This window comes from Doryrhamphus excisus, chromosome 13 (assembly GCF_030265055.1).
Source record: "Doryrhamphus excisus isolate RoL2022-K1 chromosome 13, RoL_Dexc_1.0, whole genome shotgun sequence".
NCBI classification, from domain to species: Eukaryota; Metazoa; Chordata; class Actinopteri; order Syngnathiformes; family Syngnathidae; genus Doryrhamphus; species Doryrhamphus excisus.
This window is the reverse complement of record NC_080478.1, coordinates 14960934-14979610: the sequence shown is the minus strand read 5'-3', so window position 1 is coordinate 14979610 and position 18677 is coordinate 14960934. Positions and strand designations below refer to the sequence as shown.

General features: G+C 39.5%; 2 protein-coding genes across 10 annotated transcripts in view; one reads left to right on the top strand and one right to left on the bottom strand.

Moving 5' to 3' along the window:
• Positions 1 to 12927, bottom strand: part of dlgap2a (discs, large (Drosophila) homolog-associated protein 2a) — a 152102-nt gene extending 139175 nt beyond the window's left edge. For 5 of the 9 annotated variants that reach the window (XM_058090768.1, XM_058090769.1, XM_058090757.1 and 2 more), the window contains exons 1-3: positions 12758 to 12927; positions 6122 to 6176; positions 5776 to 5823 (exon numbers count right to left, since the gene is read on the bottom strand). In XM_058090768.1, coding sequence (XP_057946751.1) covers positions 5776 to 5823; positions 6122 to 6176; positions 12758 to 12775 — 121 coding nt within the window. In that variant the 5' untranslated portion in view covers positions 12776 to 12927. The remainder of the gene's footprint in view (positions 1 to 5775; positions 5824 to 6121; positions 6177 to 12757) is intronic. The other 4 variants (XM_058090765.1, XM_058090767.1, XM_058090766.1 and 1 more) reach the window with 3 other exon arrangements.
• A 386-nt stretch (positions 12928 to 13313) lies between these two features.
• LOC131140707 (glutamate-rich protein 1) lies at positions 13314 to 17601 on the top strand. Its single transcript, XM_058091373.1, is given in 7 exon segments — positions 13314 to 13628; positions 14065 to 14196; positions 14302 to 14445; positions 15174 to 15546; positions 15652 to 15749; positions 15752 to 15819; positions 17407 to 17601. Coding segments are annotated over 7 exon segments (933 nt in total). The 5' UTR covers positions 13314 to 13597; the 3' UTR covers positions 17494 to 17601.
• Positions 17602 to 18677: the final 1076 nt, after the last annotated feature.

The window sequence follows — 18677 nt, the reverse complement described above, 5'->3', positions numbered from 1 at the left end:
ACTGGCTTTTCCAGAGAGAGTAGCTGTCTTCACAGTTGTTTTCTCTTCCTATGAAAACAAACTGCTATTGTAACCTGCCATGATCACTGTTATTTATCTCAAACAACAAAGCGTGCATAAGCATACACACACTCTAAAGTGTTTTTGAGCAGTGCTAAATCTGGATGACAGAAGAGAAAATGTTTCTTTTTGGTATGAGTTATGTAAGTACCCTCACATTTGACAGTGCACACACATTCACTGGCACTGAAATTGCTTGTTTTTTAGGGTCTGGCAGTGGACATGTTTGTCTGTCTGCGTTTATATACACAAAGAAAGCCAATCAGGCTCCACTGGCTAGTGAACACATTATCATGGGACTGTCTATGGATGTACCTACACAGAGTGAGTGGCTGTATGGATCATAACTCCACTTCAACAGAAGACATAGCAGAATTTTTGTCACTTTTGTGCAGGGTTCGTACATAATTGACATTTCAAAATTCCAGGTCATTAACACAAACACCCAACTTGTGTTGCAAACAACAATAACAAAAGACACAAATGTAATGCATGATATACAGATCAGGAAGACCTGGGTTCGATTCACATGGGTTTTCTCCGGGTCCTCCGGTTTCTTCTCCAGTCAGCATCAATGCAGTATTAAGGTGGTAGTTTTTTTTATGTATGGATGGAGTCCATAGCTCTTCCAACATGAGAGGGAAATGGGCCATTGATGTCAGCATGTGATGTATAAGGTGTGAACTGTGAATTGATGAGTTAACCGTGTGTGTGCGCGTGTGTGTGTGTGTATGTGAAAGAATCCTGAGTACTCACAGTGTAAGGACAGAGGAAATTCAGAGGGAATTATACAATTGTCAACACAGGCTACTTTTACAAATATAGTTAAATAACCCAATCATAACCGGAATATTAGCATTAAGCCAGTTGTGTACAGCCATGTAAAAACGAATAACCCTTGTGAAAAACCTGAATATGTTCTCATATTCTGGTTTTTAAAAAACAGAATATTAACCCTGGGTTACTCCTTTTCTAACCTGAATATTGGGTCATGTATACGCCTATCGGGATATTCCCATCAATAGGAATATTGATTTAAATTCTGCGCATGTTCCATTCGAAAAGGTATCTCATGTCTTTGACAGGAAGTATTGAATTTGAAAACATGGCGGCATGCAAAGCTGCACATTTTTGGAGTGAGGAGGAAACTATGTCATTAATGTGGTGAAAGTTTTTTTTATTATTATAAGGCTTGCTGATGTTGTTTTTGTTTTCATATGCGTCACTTGTGCGTCACTGTTTTGATTGGGAAATCAGGATACAGTATATACAGGAATAACCCTGTTTGCTCAGACATGTAAACACGTTATTCCGAATGTTTCAGAAACCGGAATATTGACCTTAACCAGAATTTTGACTGCATGTGGACATAGTGAGAGTCACTGTTAACAAAGACACTAATAATACTAATTTTATCCCCTCCAATTCTCCATTCATCCGTTCATTAATGAAGTAAGAGTGTGACTCTGCAGTAAATCAACACTTTTTCCCAGATCGCTCATTTTGTCAGAGACAAGCTGAGGCAGTCAAACCACACACGGCAGCTGTCACCTCGCCAGGCACTGTGTTTTCCACTGACAGCAGTCCCTACAGGGATGTACATGACGAATTACACTCACATTTATACTTTCTTGGAAAGGTAACACTGCAGATGACACCAACTGCACACTACTGCACAACACTTTAATAGTACACAGCTGTCGCTGCACACAGTTGGTTCGAAAAAGGGTCCTGCTTCCTCTTCTTTCTCCACATCACTAACAGGACAAATCAATCAGTAGCAGCCCTGAAGGCAACCACATTAAAGTGGTTGTAGCTTTTCTGGCTTTTAGTCCAAATCGACATGGCAAAATCTGAAACGTAAACCAGATGTCTAAATCGATGTCTAAAATACTTGTTTTTGATTAACATATCTTTTTTTTTACCAGGCCAGGGCCATTTTTATTGGCCCTCTGCATATTTGGAAAATACAAAAACAAAAACAACAAGGGAAATGGAAAGAGAGCGGTAAAAAGTGAAGTAGAAATAATACTGTAAATAGTACTATAAAGCTGTGCTATTAATGTAAAATATGAAAATATTGTGTGAAAAACGTTAAGGGCATATTATTGTAATACCATGACAAAAATGTGATATGCATAATAATTTTCACAATATTATAACAAAACAATGAATAAAGTTAAAATTTTAGAAATATTGAGTTTGGAGAAAAAAATTCATATACCGAGAATAAAGTCAAAATATGAAGGTTATAAAGTCAGTGTTGAACAAAACATAGAAGAAAACAGCTGAGTTCTTCTTCTTTCTTTTTGGGCTTTTCCCTTCAGGGGTCGCCACAGCAAATCAATCTCCTCCATCCAACCCTGTCTTCTGCATCTGTCTCTCTCACACCAACTACCCCTCATGTCCTCCTTTACTACATTCATAAACCTCCTCTTTGGTCTTCCTCTACGCATCCTACCTGTTAGCTCTAAACGCAGCATCCTTCTACCAATATATTCACTATCTCTCCTCTGGACATGTCCCAACCATCTCAGTCTGGCCTCTCTGACTTTATCTCCAAGGTCTCTAACATGTAATGTCCCTCTGATGTACTCGTTCTTGATCCTATCCATCCTGGTCACTCCCAATGAGAACCTCAGCATCCTCATCTCTGCTAGCTTCAGTTCTGCTTCCTGTCCTTTCCTCAGTGGCACTGTCTCTAGACTAAACAACATGGCTGGTCTAACAACAGTTTTGTATACCTTTCCTTTCATTTTAGCTGAAACTCTTCTATCACACATCATGCCTGACACCTTGGAAGTGTCAAAAGTGTCCTTTGATTTTGACAAATGCGGTCCTTGATGGGAAACTCCTGGTCTAAGAAGAAGCTATTAAAGAAATTTAAACTTGATTTGGTTTTCAGTTTTTGCAGTATGTTGTCTCCCTTCTCTTGTTTTGTAGGTTAATTGCCTCTATAAAGCAAAAAAAAAAAAAACAAGAGGTATTATTTTGCTTAATGTATCAAAAAAAAGAACCAATAAAAGTTTGGTCAAGTTCTGGATACAAGCACAGACAGGAAGTTATTTTCACTTTTAATTCAACACACTGTATTCCGCTCACACCGAGTATAGGCACATATAGCATTGTGTAAAAGTTCCAGCTCACTGACTTAAATTTATTCTCCAGACATCTTATCAAGAATATTCAGCTAAGCCACATCTTGACCAATGAGTCCTGTTTCCAAGATTTGCACTGCAACATGAGAGATGTGCACGATGTATTGCTTCTCTAATCCATAAAGCTTTTGTGTCATATTTGTTTGCAATCAATTTGGTGGTGCAGCAGTTCCGTCGCAGCAAAACAAAGGCATGTCGCAAAGCTGTGCTTGCTTGTAACAGTTCAATGGATGAGCTTTGATAACACTGGAGGGCTCTCAGGGGAGAGAGTATAGGGAAGCGCAGGGACAAACGTACAGGTCAGGGAGCCTGAGGAGAAGAGATACGGCAGGACTCATTATCAACAACAACAGTGGAGATTTCAGTAGAAGTGAGGAGCTGTGAGGGCCATCAAATCACACATAAACGCATGCCACACAATCTTCTATAATAGCATCAGCTCAGTTTTATCTACCAGTTGCAAGTCTGTTGTTGAACCTCATGCTTTCATTCTCTTTTTCCATGCTGAGGCTGCTCATATTTCATATTTCTTGTGTGTATTGTGATGTGATCTTATGATACAAACGTATTTAGTCAAACTGCATGATAAATTTGTTCATTTTGGCGCTGATGTAAAGGGTATGTGTGCACACGTGCTTTCACCGAAACAGACTCCACACACAAAGGGAACGGGACAGCTCACCCATTAATTATGCCAGCTAATAGTGTGGCTGCTGATTCAATCTTGTGTCAGTGAGATTTGCTGAGTTGGATAAGTAAACTCTGACAGGACATGCAAGCATTAATATGGATGCTCTGAGACACAAGACAAAGGCTTGTATTAGGAGAGGAACCATTGCACTGATGCTGCTCACAATTATATAGGTTGGAGAGGAATATTGTTATGATTTTTCATCAATAAAATATGTTAAAATGTAATATTCATGCCAGCTTGATAACTTAAATGCATGTGATCAACATTTTATGATGTAGGTATATAATTACAATAACAGAGGATTTTGCAGTTAGTTAAAAAGCAATAATGGTACAATGATATGATTGGTGGGGTGTTACGAAACATCTCCTCCTATAATGCAAAGGTATTTATTGCAAGCTTAACAACTGCAGCACATTATAACAGAGTACATTGTACATGCAATCTTAAAAAGTGCATTGTAAACTTTCTTCATTTGTAAGAAAATGCAAAGGCAAGAGATAAATTACCATCAAGGGGAGGAACTGATAGTAAACTCCCAGAAACGCAGCGCAAGCAAGACAAATTGCAATAGAATGGTAAAATATTCACCCGCTAATTGTTGTCTATGAATAGAAATATTCGGAATTGACTGCTGAATGTACTTCAGCTCAGTGGAAGTATAGTAGAAGTGGTGTAACACACTGATAACAAAGGGTGCATGATTATGATAAGCCAAATTGCCTCAGTTTCTTTGCACAAGCTTATGAAGATGACAAAAATGAGGAATAGAAATTTCATGACAGCTCAAAAACTGCCCAGTAGAGGTCGCCGTATATTCAATAAAACAGAAACACACACACAGAATGAACCAAGTTAAATCAAATTCCCACTGCTGGAGATAATCTTTTTGCATACATTTAGAGTCTTCTATTATCTTACTTTTTTTTTTACCTCGCCTTCCTGCTTTCATTTATTACATTTTCATCATCCTCTGAGGCAGGCCCAAGTTGGACTCAACACCATTGTGCTCACTTAGTGATCATCTTCATCCAAATTCACTATGAATTACTGTTACTGGGCTTGTTATATAAACATTACAGCCCCAACATAAGTACTAGTAAAAGGTGCATTGCCATAGACACAAGGTAGCCATGATGAATACATACATTTCATATGTTGTAGCAGTAAAGTTTTAAAAGTGTGTACAGTACTAGCAAGCTTTTGAACGCATTTACTCAGGCTATGGGGTGCACGATGATAGAGTGGTTAGCGCGCAGGCCACGCAGGTAGGAGACCTGAGTTAGATTCCACCCTTGGACATCTCCGTGCATGCGTGGGTTTTCTCCGAGTAGTGCGGTTTCCTCCCACATTCCAAAAACATGCTAGGTTAATTGGCGACTCCAAATTGTCCATAGGTATGAATGTGAGTGTGAATGGTTTGTATATGTGCCCTGTGATTGGCTGGCAAAGTCCAGGGTGTACCCCGCCTCTCACCAGAAGACAGCTGGGATAGGCTCCAGCACGCCCGCAACCCTCATGAGGATAAGCGGTTCATTTACAATTCAAAGTTCCAAAGTTAAAAAGGAAATTCACAGCTTTTTTCACCAAGGTGGCTGTGCCCTTGGTGGTCATGTCTGGGAATGTATAGATGAGTGCATCAATCAAAAGCACTGAGGTTGTATCATCAGTCAAGCACTGCTGTTATACTCACAAAGCCCACAACGGACAAGTCGTAGAGGGCAGCTTTTGCTGTGATAATATAACCATCGTTCAAATGAAGGAACCACTTCATGGCCGAAACGGTAGGATTGAAAAAGATAACGTGCATGCAATCACAATGCAGTCAAGGGGTTGATTATTGTAAAGACTGCATCCAGGTACCTGAGTATATCTCCCTGCTCTTCAATTTCATCAGCAACCTCTTCACACCTGCAACAATGTGAATAAACCCATGACAAGGTTTGCAAAAATGATTTAAAGAATGATTCACCATCAGTTTTAAACAAGTAACACAGCCATTTCGCATTTTGTGCCAGAAAAAGGACTTTTTTTCTAGATAGAAAAAACCTGCAGTAATAATGAAAAGTGGATATCCTAAGAATGTCATAAAGTATCGTAAGCCACCAGCAGGCACTCAAAGAAAAGCACAGGGACTCATCATTTCCTCACCAACACCCACTCCTTCCTTCTGGTTGTCACGTCTATGGTTCTTTTATTTAGTACTTACCTGTGTTCCTGTTTAGGAAGATACAGCAATGCTTCTGCAGGATGCCTGGCAGCACCTGAGAAGAAACAAGACAAAAGTGAGTATTACAGCATAGTGTGTGTCACCGTGACCACAGTACCTTATCCAGGTTTGCACCGTTTGTTTGAGTTTGTTGATTGAAGGGTGACTGAAGTAGAAAGAATCATAAATGAACTAAATAAAAAAATATTGCTCATGTGAGAGAGTCAATATACTATCACATGAACAGACTTTGACGGAGCAGGAAGTTGAAGCAGCAAATACCAGAGCCAATTATTGAACATTATATCCCTGAGGGTAGCCATTCTAATCAATAACGAAAGCTTAACATCCACTCTCTGGGGTAATATATAATTCTAATTCATATAAAATATCCTATTAGCTGCTAATAATTTGACTCCCTGAGGAGATTTTTGGGGGGGAATCTGTGCCGACATTGACAATAAAGTCAATGTATTTAAATCTCCTTCAATGTTAACAGGATTGTTTGACTGTGTGCGTGAATGTGAATATTAGCGTTCACTAGGATTTCTGACAGCAATAAGTCGAGAAAAGAAAGATGTCTCAGTAGGAGCTATCAATTTGTGTTTACCTTTGCCAAACTTTTGTGGATGTGGGGGCCCATACTGGTAGATTTTGTCAATGAAAGATGCAAAAATTAATCCAATGTCGGTCAATGTATGTTATGTATGTTCTTGCGCGCTGAACGAAGCAAACGCCTATCTCTTGTAGACATGCTGAGGGACTGCTTTGAAGGGGAAAACTGGTGTAAAGGTTGGGTTTGAAACTTCTTTTTGCCCTTGAGCTTTTTTTGACATTATCTGCTGTTCGTTATTGCTAACAATTAGATTGTAATAGGGGTGTCACAATAATTATTTGATTATATATCTTGCTTTTTTTTTCCAAGGGGTCGATTTTTGGCTCTTTTTCAATTCCAAGGCTGTTGCAAATTTTTTCCAAGATGCTGACACAACATTTTTCTGGTCAGGCAGGTGGGCCAAATCCACCACAAATTCATCTGGGTCCTGGTAGGACCCAAATATGGCAAAAAAATGACTTTTCCGATAATTCCGACAAATAATTCCGATTTTTTCAGGTCTGAAATGGCATTATTCCAGGTTGTTCACTTTTCTATTCCCGCACATTCATCAGGAGTCCAGCAGGCAGGACCCAAAGATGGCAAAAAAGTCCACTTTTCCGATGGGTGAATTTTTCTGATGTTCTTTTTTTTTTTTCAGGTCCAGTCCAGTAAGGGTTTAATGACCTTAAGTGAGTATGCCCTTAAATTTGCCTGTTTAATGGCTGTACCACCCAACACATTGTTGGTTCTCTCACCCTTTCCAAACTAAACATACAATTTATGAATCAGTGCACACCTCATTAGCTCACAGATAATTAACCTTTATGCAATATAACAAGAGAATATCTTTCAATCTTTTAATTAAGACAGTAATTGTGCCTATATGAAGCCACATAGGTCAACTGAACAAATTCCACTTCAGTAGTCAAATGTGAAACAAAGGGTATAGCTGCAGATGAATAGCCTTGCAGATACAAGAGATACATGAGCTGGTTTGTGGTGACTCAAGCAGCTGCATGAGGTACAGTTTTAATTGATGCCGGCTGGCAGCGACGTACGTACACTGGAGGAGTGTGGAGAACAAACTGTCAGCGTCTCGTCAGCGTCTCAAGACAACACAAAGCTGTCGCTTGCCTTGTTAAAAGGATTACAGACAAGCCATCTAATTTTACATACCGTACATCAGTGCATTAGGTGTCGGTGTTTGGTCTGTTCATGCAGGGAGGATTCAAGACAGGCAGAATGAGATGACACACTTGGACAATGCGTAGGACATATAATTGGGACAGCCGTATTTTGAGCCTCAGAAAAGCTTTTTGTTGCAAAGACGGATCAGTTGGATTACATTTTAGGAATCTGCTAATTTTACAACAAGGCTATACAGTACATACTTTTGTTTAACCTGTTGTTTATATGACATAAAACTGAATTATATCATTAAGCACAAGTTATATCTGATCAATGATGTCTCCTCTGCGCTGGAGGGTCAGTCTTACAAATAAAGTGTCAAACATATACTGAATAAGTTCATTAAGGTTTTTTGTATTTGGTTGAATGGCTTTTTCCTTATTACCTGGGACTAGAACAGTGCTTTTCAATTATTTTCTATTATTAAGGGACAGAATTTTTTTCTTTGATATCTTTAATTTGAAATACTGGAGAAACTGATAATATTTATTCATTTATCTGTACTGTAACTCTGGTACCCTGCCACATTCCAAAGGCTGAAAGGCTGCACGGTGGAGGAGTGGTTAGCGCACAGGCCTCACAGCTAGGAGACCCGAGTTTAATTCTGCAGGTACTCCGGTTTCCTCCCACATTCCAAAAACATGCTAGGTTAATTGGCGACTCCAAATTGTCCATAGGTATGAATGTGAGTGTGAATGGTTGTTTGTCTATATGTGCCCTGTGATTGGCTGGCCACCAGTCCAGGGTGTACCCCGCCTCTTGCCCGAAGACAGCTGGGATAGGCTCCAGCACCCCCGCAACCCTCATGAGGATAAGCGGTAAACAATGAATGAATGAATGAATGAATGGTTTATTTATATACAGGTCAGTTATGTAAATAGAACACTGTTGGTGGTTTTTGGAGATTTAACTTTTTAGTCGAAATAGGCGTGTCCCGTTAAGTGCAGTGTTAGCACTCACACTGGAATTTTATTCTGGAATTTTATTATCTGCCTTACACCGTGATGTGCCCATCACTCTGGAACAGGGTTAGTCTGGACTCATTAGACCACATGACCTCACGCTTCCATTGCTCCATTGCTCAGTTCCCCCCCATTATCCTCACTATGAAGTGGTGTACTTTCAGAGCTTTTTCGTGCCAAACTGTCATAAGTAATGAGTGTCATGTCACGAGTTCTGTTCAGCGACACTCCTAACGTCACTAAAATGGCTTCATAATGTGTGAGTGTGTGGAAATAAACAGGAACATAAAGAAAAACATGAATTTTATGGTCTTTGTAAGTCTTAAGAATTGAAATGCCGCTACACGGAAGCACACGGTTGCTATTAGTGGCTGCTATTGGAGCTTCACCGTGTTCTGGGTCGCAGGAGTGGACATCCTAGAGGATTCATGTTTCTCCTACAAGAGAATGTAAGATGGTTATGTTGGTGGTGGTGGTGGGTGCGGAGGGGCAGTTGTGGCAGAATGCACAACACTTTTAATAGCAGAGGCTCAAACCATATCCATCGATCTCCACTGAATGAGAGTTGAGTAATGATACCTACTTAAGGCGTCGGAGAGTGAGGTTTACCAAAGTACTTTTGCCCCAACCACACCAGTATCCATTACATGAACACAAACTGTAGTAGTTTCAGTAATCTCCTTTCTGCCCCTCATACAGGACAATCATTTCAGAGTAATATCATTAATTAGCCAGGCTACCAGACCTGAGGTATATCCGTCTTTGTGTTTTTTGCATTTTTGCCTGTTTTTGGTACGGATTATTTATATGTGTGAAACTGTAACTATATCGCTTGACTAAATATACCATAATTTTGAACAACAATTATGCAAAATGCCTATTAGAACTTGAGTGTTTGTGTTGCAAGGGTTTTGTAATCGTAAAGGCATCAAGACAGTTCCTCACTGGTAAATATCTTTAATTATACCTTCACTTTTACCCGACATTTCCATCGTGCATAAATTGACAAAGAGCATCTGGCAGTTGTTTAGCGACCGAGCCAAGAGTCAAACAACAGCTGTTGCTATGATGAAAAAGAATTGGCCTGTATGACATGGACAACCTGGAAAAATAATCATAAAGAATGACATTAACTGGCATCAAAGGGTTTGTATTTACTGCGTTGTAATCAGAAAAGAACATACATAAATGGCACACATGATTTTATGCTTTAACATTGATCAACCTACGTCCAATTAATTTGATTCGCTATCATTGATCAGACAATATGATTTCATTATAAGGCAAAAGACCGAATAATAACAGTAATAGGACATGAGGTGGAGCAGCAGGGATGACACATCTGTACATGGCAGAGCGGTTGAGAAAAGAGCTTGCTAAATGTTTCAGCACTAACTCCTCTCCATTGGAGACTAAAATGGCATCACCACTTGAATAAATGTGGACTTGCAGCTTGGCTGTGCATCTGGAAACAGATTGTGAGAGCCTTATCGTGTCGCTGTCTGTATAGGCACGGTCCAAACAAGCCTCCCATTGACAAATTTAAAAGCATGTGTGATAAGGTCTGTCAGTGCATATTGCTGTAACGATTTCAATTCCAGAGTGCTTACAAATGATAGTGAACGGTGCCAGTGGCCTATTTTTGTCTTCTGTTTACTGAACATCAGGGGTGTTGTTAATTAAATCACATTTCCTTTAAGTAATGTACAAAGCTTTATTATATTCAGCATGGATATTATGAGATACACCCCAGTGCATCATAGCATTGTCAAGAATTCCAGATGTGTCCTGTATTTCTTAGCTGTTATTTTACACCTCTCCACCCACAGCATTCTTATTTTCTCTCTCTTTTACATACACAAGCTACATATCCATGCATACAGTACAGCACACACCCTGATGGAAACAAATTCATGTTCACAAAGACATTGTCAATTATCCTCTTCGCTGATTTAAAATAATGATAGTTATTCCTGCCTGCTTCCTGTATTAACTGTATTAGCTTTGCTACACCTGCATGCAATATAAAGCTGTAAATGCAGTTTTGGTGGAGAAAAAGTGTGAACAAAAGTGGCCATAGCAAAGTCTGAACAAAGCAGATACATGTCACTGACCACCAGATGACAAAGTGTATAAGATTTTGTACTTAAAATCCATTTCTTCTGCAGACCACACTTCAGCCTAGCTCTAACAGGGCATGAATAGTGTACCTGCAAGTCTTATTGTGGGCGAAATTCCCCCATTTAATACAATGTGAAGCAGTAAGACTTGTTTTTATCACGTGGTTGGATGGCCCCGCCCACTCAAGCTTGACCAAGTCGCCCATAAACACCTAGCCAGAAAATAGCACAGACACGAGGCGCATTCATGGACATCGGGTCATTAGACCTTTTTTTTCTTTTTGGCAAAATCAGTGACCCATACTGAAAGCAGCTCTCTAGCTCACCAGTTGAGAATCACTGCTATAAGGAAAGGATGAAAAATTATATTTCAGCCTTCACTTGGGAAAAGAAAACATTTCATGGTTAAAAACCATTTATGCTAATAACAACCAGACAATGCAAATACTCTCAAGGGACATTGCTACAGAAATGACAGCAACTACTACAGGATGTGAGAGCATTGATGCATTTTCATCACATACACAACAATGGACAGGTGAATTGGTACAAACAGACAGTAACACCGAGCCATTGTGAGGTCTGATTTTTTTCAAGGAGTCATTTTTATGACACAAATGTATTAGTCTTTATAACTCATATTGTTTTCAAAAGCCAATCTCTTTACTTAAGTGACCCCAGAAACTAACCGGAACTGCAGTACAGGCCAAACCTTTAGACACACACAACTCATGTTCTCAATCCCATTAATAACGCAAGAAATTCCACTGTATGTTCCTCCTCACCAAAATCCAACCAGAACTGGGCTCCCGGGGACGAAGTGGGGGGGTAAGTCGCCATTGATACCCTACACTGCTGTTGGGGATGTCAAAAAATCCAAACTATCCCTTTAAAGTAGAATGTGTTATTGTTTTTATGTTTTACAGTGATTGCCTTCTTTTTTTAGTTAATGATAATAATATACTCATTGTACCCTTGTCATTTCTTACCGCATTGCAGTGGAATTTGGTAGATTATCTTCCCCTATTTGTGGCACCGCTTTCATTGTGACAATCTGACGCTGGCAGCGAGCACCAAGGCAGCCACAGTGTGTTGTGAACATGTTGTACTTTTTTTTGTATAACTTCCCTCTGATGTGTCAAAGAGTTTAGACATCAATCCTAGATAAGCGTCAACACCAAAACAGATGCAATACAAACCACAGGTGGGACAGAGACTCGACTCGCTATCCCAGTGTGCTCATGGAATTGTGCCTACATGACTGCAAGATATTATGTAACCTTTTTAAGTATGCTTGTGTAGTGTTACTGAGAATCTTCAATTCTTGTATTGCATTTTTTGTCATGCGTAAGGTTGCTTCACTCTCATTCAGAACTGCCAAGGGCTTGACAGTCATTGAAGCACATCCACCCACAGACAAGTATTTATATGAATATACACGATGCAGTAGAAGTTAACCTTGTAGCAGGCATCTTTCTGCCTGAGTTGCTCTTCAGCCATATCACATCCCCTTTAAGTGGTCTAGATACAGATAGATGAGGAATGGCAATTCAAGTGCATGCACAATCAAGCAAAAGTCATGTGTGGCTCATTCAGATATTTTTTTTTACAAAATCATTACTCTATAGCACAAAAGTGTCATGATCCATTTTGATTGCTGCAGCACACACACTGTAAATACTATTTATATAACTGTTTTACTGCACAATGAATAACATATTTTGTGCAGTTTATTGTGTGCACAAATATTACAAAGAGGATTATTTACCTTCTTCAGAGCTGACATTCTAGGTGGATCCTCCTCTTGCAAAGTCCACTCACATGTTGAAATCCTAAATCAAGTTTGGACGGTGAGCAAAACCCAAGTCAGCCTGGTGTTGATGCCTCGCCATGCGGTGCTGTTGAGTTTTCTTATCTCATTCTCCCTCTCCTCACCCCCGCCCTGCACCTGGTGAGACTGCTGTTATGACAGCATTCAAACACAGGGGGCGATATACTCCATTAGTATACAAGTACTATGGAAGTTCTATACAAAGTTTGCATATCATTAACATACGTAGTTCAACGATAAGCCGAATTAAAGTAGTGTGGAAAACACAATAGATGATTGAGACATGATAAAAAGGTTATCTTCTCTGACATTAACCACAATCCAAACTCTAATATTTTGAATGGAATTTAGCTGACAACTGTACTTATTTATTTATTTTTTTATATTTAATGGGGCGATAGCGTCTCTTCCACGCTCATTTCCAGAAGGTGGCGGTAATGCACTCCATACATTGCTTGCCAACCGCCAAAAAACAAAACGAAGAAGACATAAATCCGGTTCCCTTTACTAGTTTTTAATACATTGATTTTGCTGTAAGCTTGGAATGAGTTAACGGCACAGACACTATGAGAAGCATAGTTTACCTATTATATATATTGTAACCAGAAATTACGCTGGTTTAACTGAACCTAACATCAAATTGTTTCACCAGTGCCGAGCGGATCATTCTGTCACCTTTAATGGAGCAACATACCAAAGCGAGCTAAATACACTTGCTATTTGTGGCGCTCCAGCCACTTCGAACTGGCAACCAGTCGTCTTCGTTTTAAGTCTTCTATGCCGGCTAATATGGCACACAGGAAAGAAGGTAAGCGGGCCTAAGAAACTGTAGAACATTCTACAAATGCGTACCGTATTGTGTATGTGGCTAGCTAGCGTATGCTGTAGCTAGTTAGCTAGCTCTTAGGTGTCCGAAACAAAACACTTCTTTATTCTATTCTAGAAGTAGAACAATGATGTCAAATGTCAGCTGTTACAATATGTGAACGCACACTGAACAAAAAAACAAGAACTAGACTTGAGAAAGTATGTTGATAACCACCATTGCAGTAGCATTTAAATTTGTTTGGGGAACTTGAGCTTTGTTGAGCTGCATCTTGAACACAAAGCCCAGGTTTGTTGAGCCACTTTCTCAACCATAAACATGCCTACTTTCGATTAGAACCTCAGATTTAACCACATGTATAAATGTACTTCAATGTATGAGATACCACTCCTAATACTGAATGTGTTGTCTATGTTAGTCTTCCAGTCGAAGGTACTCCAGAAGCTTTACCCTGCAACCCCTGAATTGGAAAAGGAACCAAGCTCACCGTGTCTAGTGGATGCTTTAGCCAATAATAAATATAAGAAAAGAAAAGCTTCTCACACTCACAGTAAGATGCTGTATTACCCAGCTTTTTGTATCATTTACAAGCATGTTACCACCACCTTTCTGCTCTATTGTGGCTCATTCATCTATATTTAACTGCCTTTTTCAGGTAATGCTGAAATGACACACAGTGCAATGAAAAGCAGGCGCATGTACACTGCCCTGCCCCCACCTGCAGACTACAATGCTGATTCTGGGACATCTGTCACCCTTCCCCAGCCTGAAAACATAAATAGCGTGGAGGCTCCATCTGGTAAGACAGTAATAATCTTATATTATCATGGACTAGTGGTTTGCATCAATGAGCTCATGGGATTAAAACAAAAATTATATTCAGTTTCCCTTCTGTTTGTTGAATTAAAAGTCAACCTTTTTCTTACTTTAATTCTCTTTTGAGAAACAGACCATGAAGGTTTTGTTGTTCCTTGAATGCAGCACATATGGTCTTTAAAGCTGGCCAATTACCGGTAGGTTTTTCAGCAGTGTTATTTGAAGAAAGGTAACTCACTTTTTGGTCTTCAGGGGATATAATAAACATTTCACAAGCTGTTATTAGTTGACTAGGCTGTTTAAATTTATTAATAGATGGATAGTTTTTTGTTTTTAAATATTGTGTATCTTATCTGTCATCATTTTATGAATTGCCAGAATTATCTTTTTTTATGACAGTGTTGGTTCATTCCTGTATTCTGTATTCATCATTTTCTTTAATGCTGATCCCCACCTGAAATTATTTTCTCTGTCTCTGTGAACTGGAAAAGTTGAGCTGGCTTGTATGGGCTGTGTACAATCAAAACTGTATTGTTTTGACAGCTCAGCTGTGAGGACTAAATCAGTAAACCTTTTAAAACAAGTGTAATTTTTTTTTTAAAACAGGCCTAAACATTTTTTGGATAAGAATGGTGGGGCATAGTGTTAGTCTTATTTTTGCAGTACTATACTCTGGAAAATATTAATTATAATGTTCCCTGTTACCTACAGAACACAACTTACAAGAGTTTGGTGAAGAGCTGGAACAAGATTTAGGAACAGATGAACCGAAAAGAAGAAGGAAAAAAAGAAAAAAGAGACAGAATCTTGAGGGAGACTTGAGGAATGATGGAATGGCTCCAAATAAAGACATTGGTCAAAATGGGATGCCAGCTGATGAGGAAGCGGTGCGTGTTAGCCGGAACAAGAGGAGGAAACTGAAGAAGAAACGGCACAAAGAGAAGCTGCTCTCAATGGGCTTGATGCCTCGGGCGTCTGCCCTGGAGTTTACATACCAGAAACAACAAGAGGAGAAGGACGAGGAGAATGATGATGTGACGAGAGTGGCAGGTGGCAGATTTTCTCCGGACCATGATGAAAATCTATGATTGTGAGTGTAGAGATTATTTAAATTTGATTACATGCGTTGCACCACGACAATTTTGGAAAACCAACGTCCTTTTTTTTTGGTGACCTTGAATGCATGCAGAGAACCTTCCTCAGTTGTCCAGGTGTCGCAGGGTCCTTTGAGCAGCATCACCAGTGGAAGTAGGCACACCTTCCTCCTGAAGCAGGCCCACACCATCCAGTTATTCAACACAAGGAGAGCGACAGACTAGAAACGGCACTGCAGTACCTCTGCAACAGCACTCCTGATGTCTGCAGGTTAGTGGTGCTTTTGTGCACGTCATTCACCCGAAGTCGCTAATAATTTACAAATATGGTATAAAACATAATAAAATCTACATCTCAATTCAGCATACATATAGTGTAAATGGCAGCATACTGTGTAGCTAAAATGAACTTTGTTACAATTCGACCACAAAACTTGCAGCGAGATGAACACAGGTTAATGCATGATCTTAAATTGTTACCAGAATTACAACAGTCTATCGGTGTGGATTATTTAGTTGCGGGATTGGAGAAACGCCTTCTCGGTGACACCGCTAGCCGCTTTAGAGGATGTCACAGTAGCCAGACTAAAGGCCTCGGTACAATTACATGGAGCACATGAATGCGGCGACATCTGATTTAGAGCTCAGTGAAGTGTGTACATAATACAGTGTCTACGCTATAGAGGGCTATAAGTGAAGTTAGAGATTTGTAATCTCTGTTCTAGTTATTTGACGGGATTGAAGTCAGTCAAGCTCATCCAACCTTCAAAACCCTCCTTTTATTTACGTAGATGTTTGTCCGTCACATTGTGGGCTAGTTGGTGCAGGTTCAAACATGCCTTTGTCAGTCCATGCTTGCCGCTCATGCCTCCCACGCTTATGTCTGTATGGTTCACCTGATTAAACCTGCCTTGACCTGCCCGTTTCAGCCTTTACATGTACATACATGATCTTAATTTACAAATCCATACGCTTGAACTTGTCCATACATGTTATACTGTACTATGTTTAAACCTGCTAACCTTGCCTTAACTTTTGCTTCTGTCAAAGCACCGCAAGCCTGCAGGCACGTTTTCATCCGTGTGTGTGATTGATTACCGTGTGGCATAATAGGATCAGCAGGGACTTGTAGGGAGTCTGCTTTGTGTGTGTGTGTGTGTGAGAGAGACAGTGACACACAGGGAGGGTGGCATGTAGTAGACACCAAAATTCATTCTCTGTCAAAAGACACAGAGCGATGCGTGTCTCTGTCCATCGCTGTGGACAAAGCCTGTTGTAAGTCTTCCTTTCCTCTCCGATGTGCACCTGCTCCACAACTACATGAAAGCTTGCCAAATATGTCCAAGCTCTCCATAGTGTACGAGTCATCTTATTTCACTCTTTGATAATGCAACTCCCTGGGCAGATTGTATCAAAGAAGCAGATTATGAATCAAAGTCAGCCAAAAGTTCTTTTTTTTTTTTTCTTGTGAAGATTCATTCGCTTGACTCATCTTTTTATCCCCCCAAAAAAATAATTTTCAGGGAACCCATTGGCCTTCACATTCCATTCATGGGAGTTTGACATACAATTTTCTAAAACTGTACTGCAGCTTTGTTCATTCCAATGATCCATGTGCCTGCAGAGAAGTGCTCTGATGGCGAGTACAAATCACCTTTCCTTCTGGCATATTTTTATACACCATGGAGTTCCTCTGATGATTTACCTGACCGTGGTACAGCTTCACCGTGTCCATTTCCTGTTTTTTCTAAATTCAACTGTTGCATATGTTGCCATGCACAGATGTGAAGTTGCCGGCGTGTTTTGATTTATTAACTTCAATACCACACTTTGTCTTCGTTTTTCCATAGGAAAGCACTTTGGTTGCAACGTTGTTCCAGTACTGTATAACAGACATTCTTCCCATGAAGAGAAGAAATGACTCCCACAGCTACTGACACTATGTAAGGATGAACTCTTGCCTTATTTTCATATTGGAAAATCTATTCTGTCTGAATTCTTTTGCATCACACAACAATAAAATGAAACATTCTGCTCAGTCCAAACAGTATCGATCTGTTATTTACTTCAGTGTTATTTTTTTTAGATTGTTTAAATTAATAGGAAAAAAACACTTGTCTGTTTTATCTAACCCCTCATTACCAGCAAACCAAATGTCAGCACAGCTGGAAGTCAGGTTTTGTTTGCTGTCATGACATTTACAATTTGCGAACTAACCCAACAGCTTGTTAAGCATCACAACTTTCTGCAGATCACTGCAAGGTGCAGTTCTGTGTTTTATTTCACTCTTTTTCACTATGTAGCCACATAAATTATATCACTGTTGATATTACTCAAGAGGGTTGTTGACACTTGTTGCAGTTATCTAACTAGTTATACTCAATATAGCAGCACAGCATGTTGGATGCATGACTTTGAGCACCACCGCCTCCTGGGGAGCCTGAAGCTCATGTATTCTATTCTGGAGCATTTACCCAAAGTGTTTTGCCAGGGGAGGAGTTCATGAAAAGGACAGAGAATTATCACAGCTAGGAAGTGCCATTGTGTCGGGTTGATTAAGAGATGTTGTCTTTTCAGGACTCGAACGATTAGAGGGAGCAGCTATACTCTGCTTCGGTAGCATTATTAATTCACCTCTTGTATTGGAGCTCATTAAACTGTTATTGCTATTATACAGTATAGTATATGCTATTTCAGTTTACTCACTTATTACAGTACTTTACATTTAGTTTCACTTGGAGTCCATAGAATGGCCTTCCCAAAGGATGACCTCAACTTTATTGAACATTTATGGAGTGTGCTTAAAAACTGGGTTCATTCCAGGAAACCAATCAATTAAAATGAACTCTTATCAAATCTGTAACGAGTGGTGAAATATCAAAACAGAATTATACCAAAAGCATCTTTTAAAAGCCACAAAACCATCTGGTTGAGAAGTATGACTGGTGGCATATTTATATGCTGTATTTAAATCTGTATAATTTTGACCCAGTGTGATTTTGAGAAAAATCCCAAATAAATTCTAACCCAATTTAATTCATGAAATGTGTCCTTGTTACAATTATTCCATCCAGGAAAAGAACCATTAAAATGAATCAAGGGTAAAAAATTGACAGTAAGT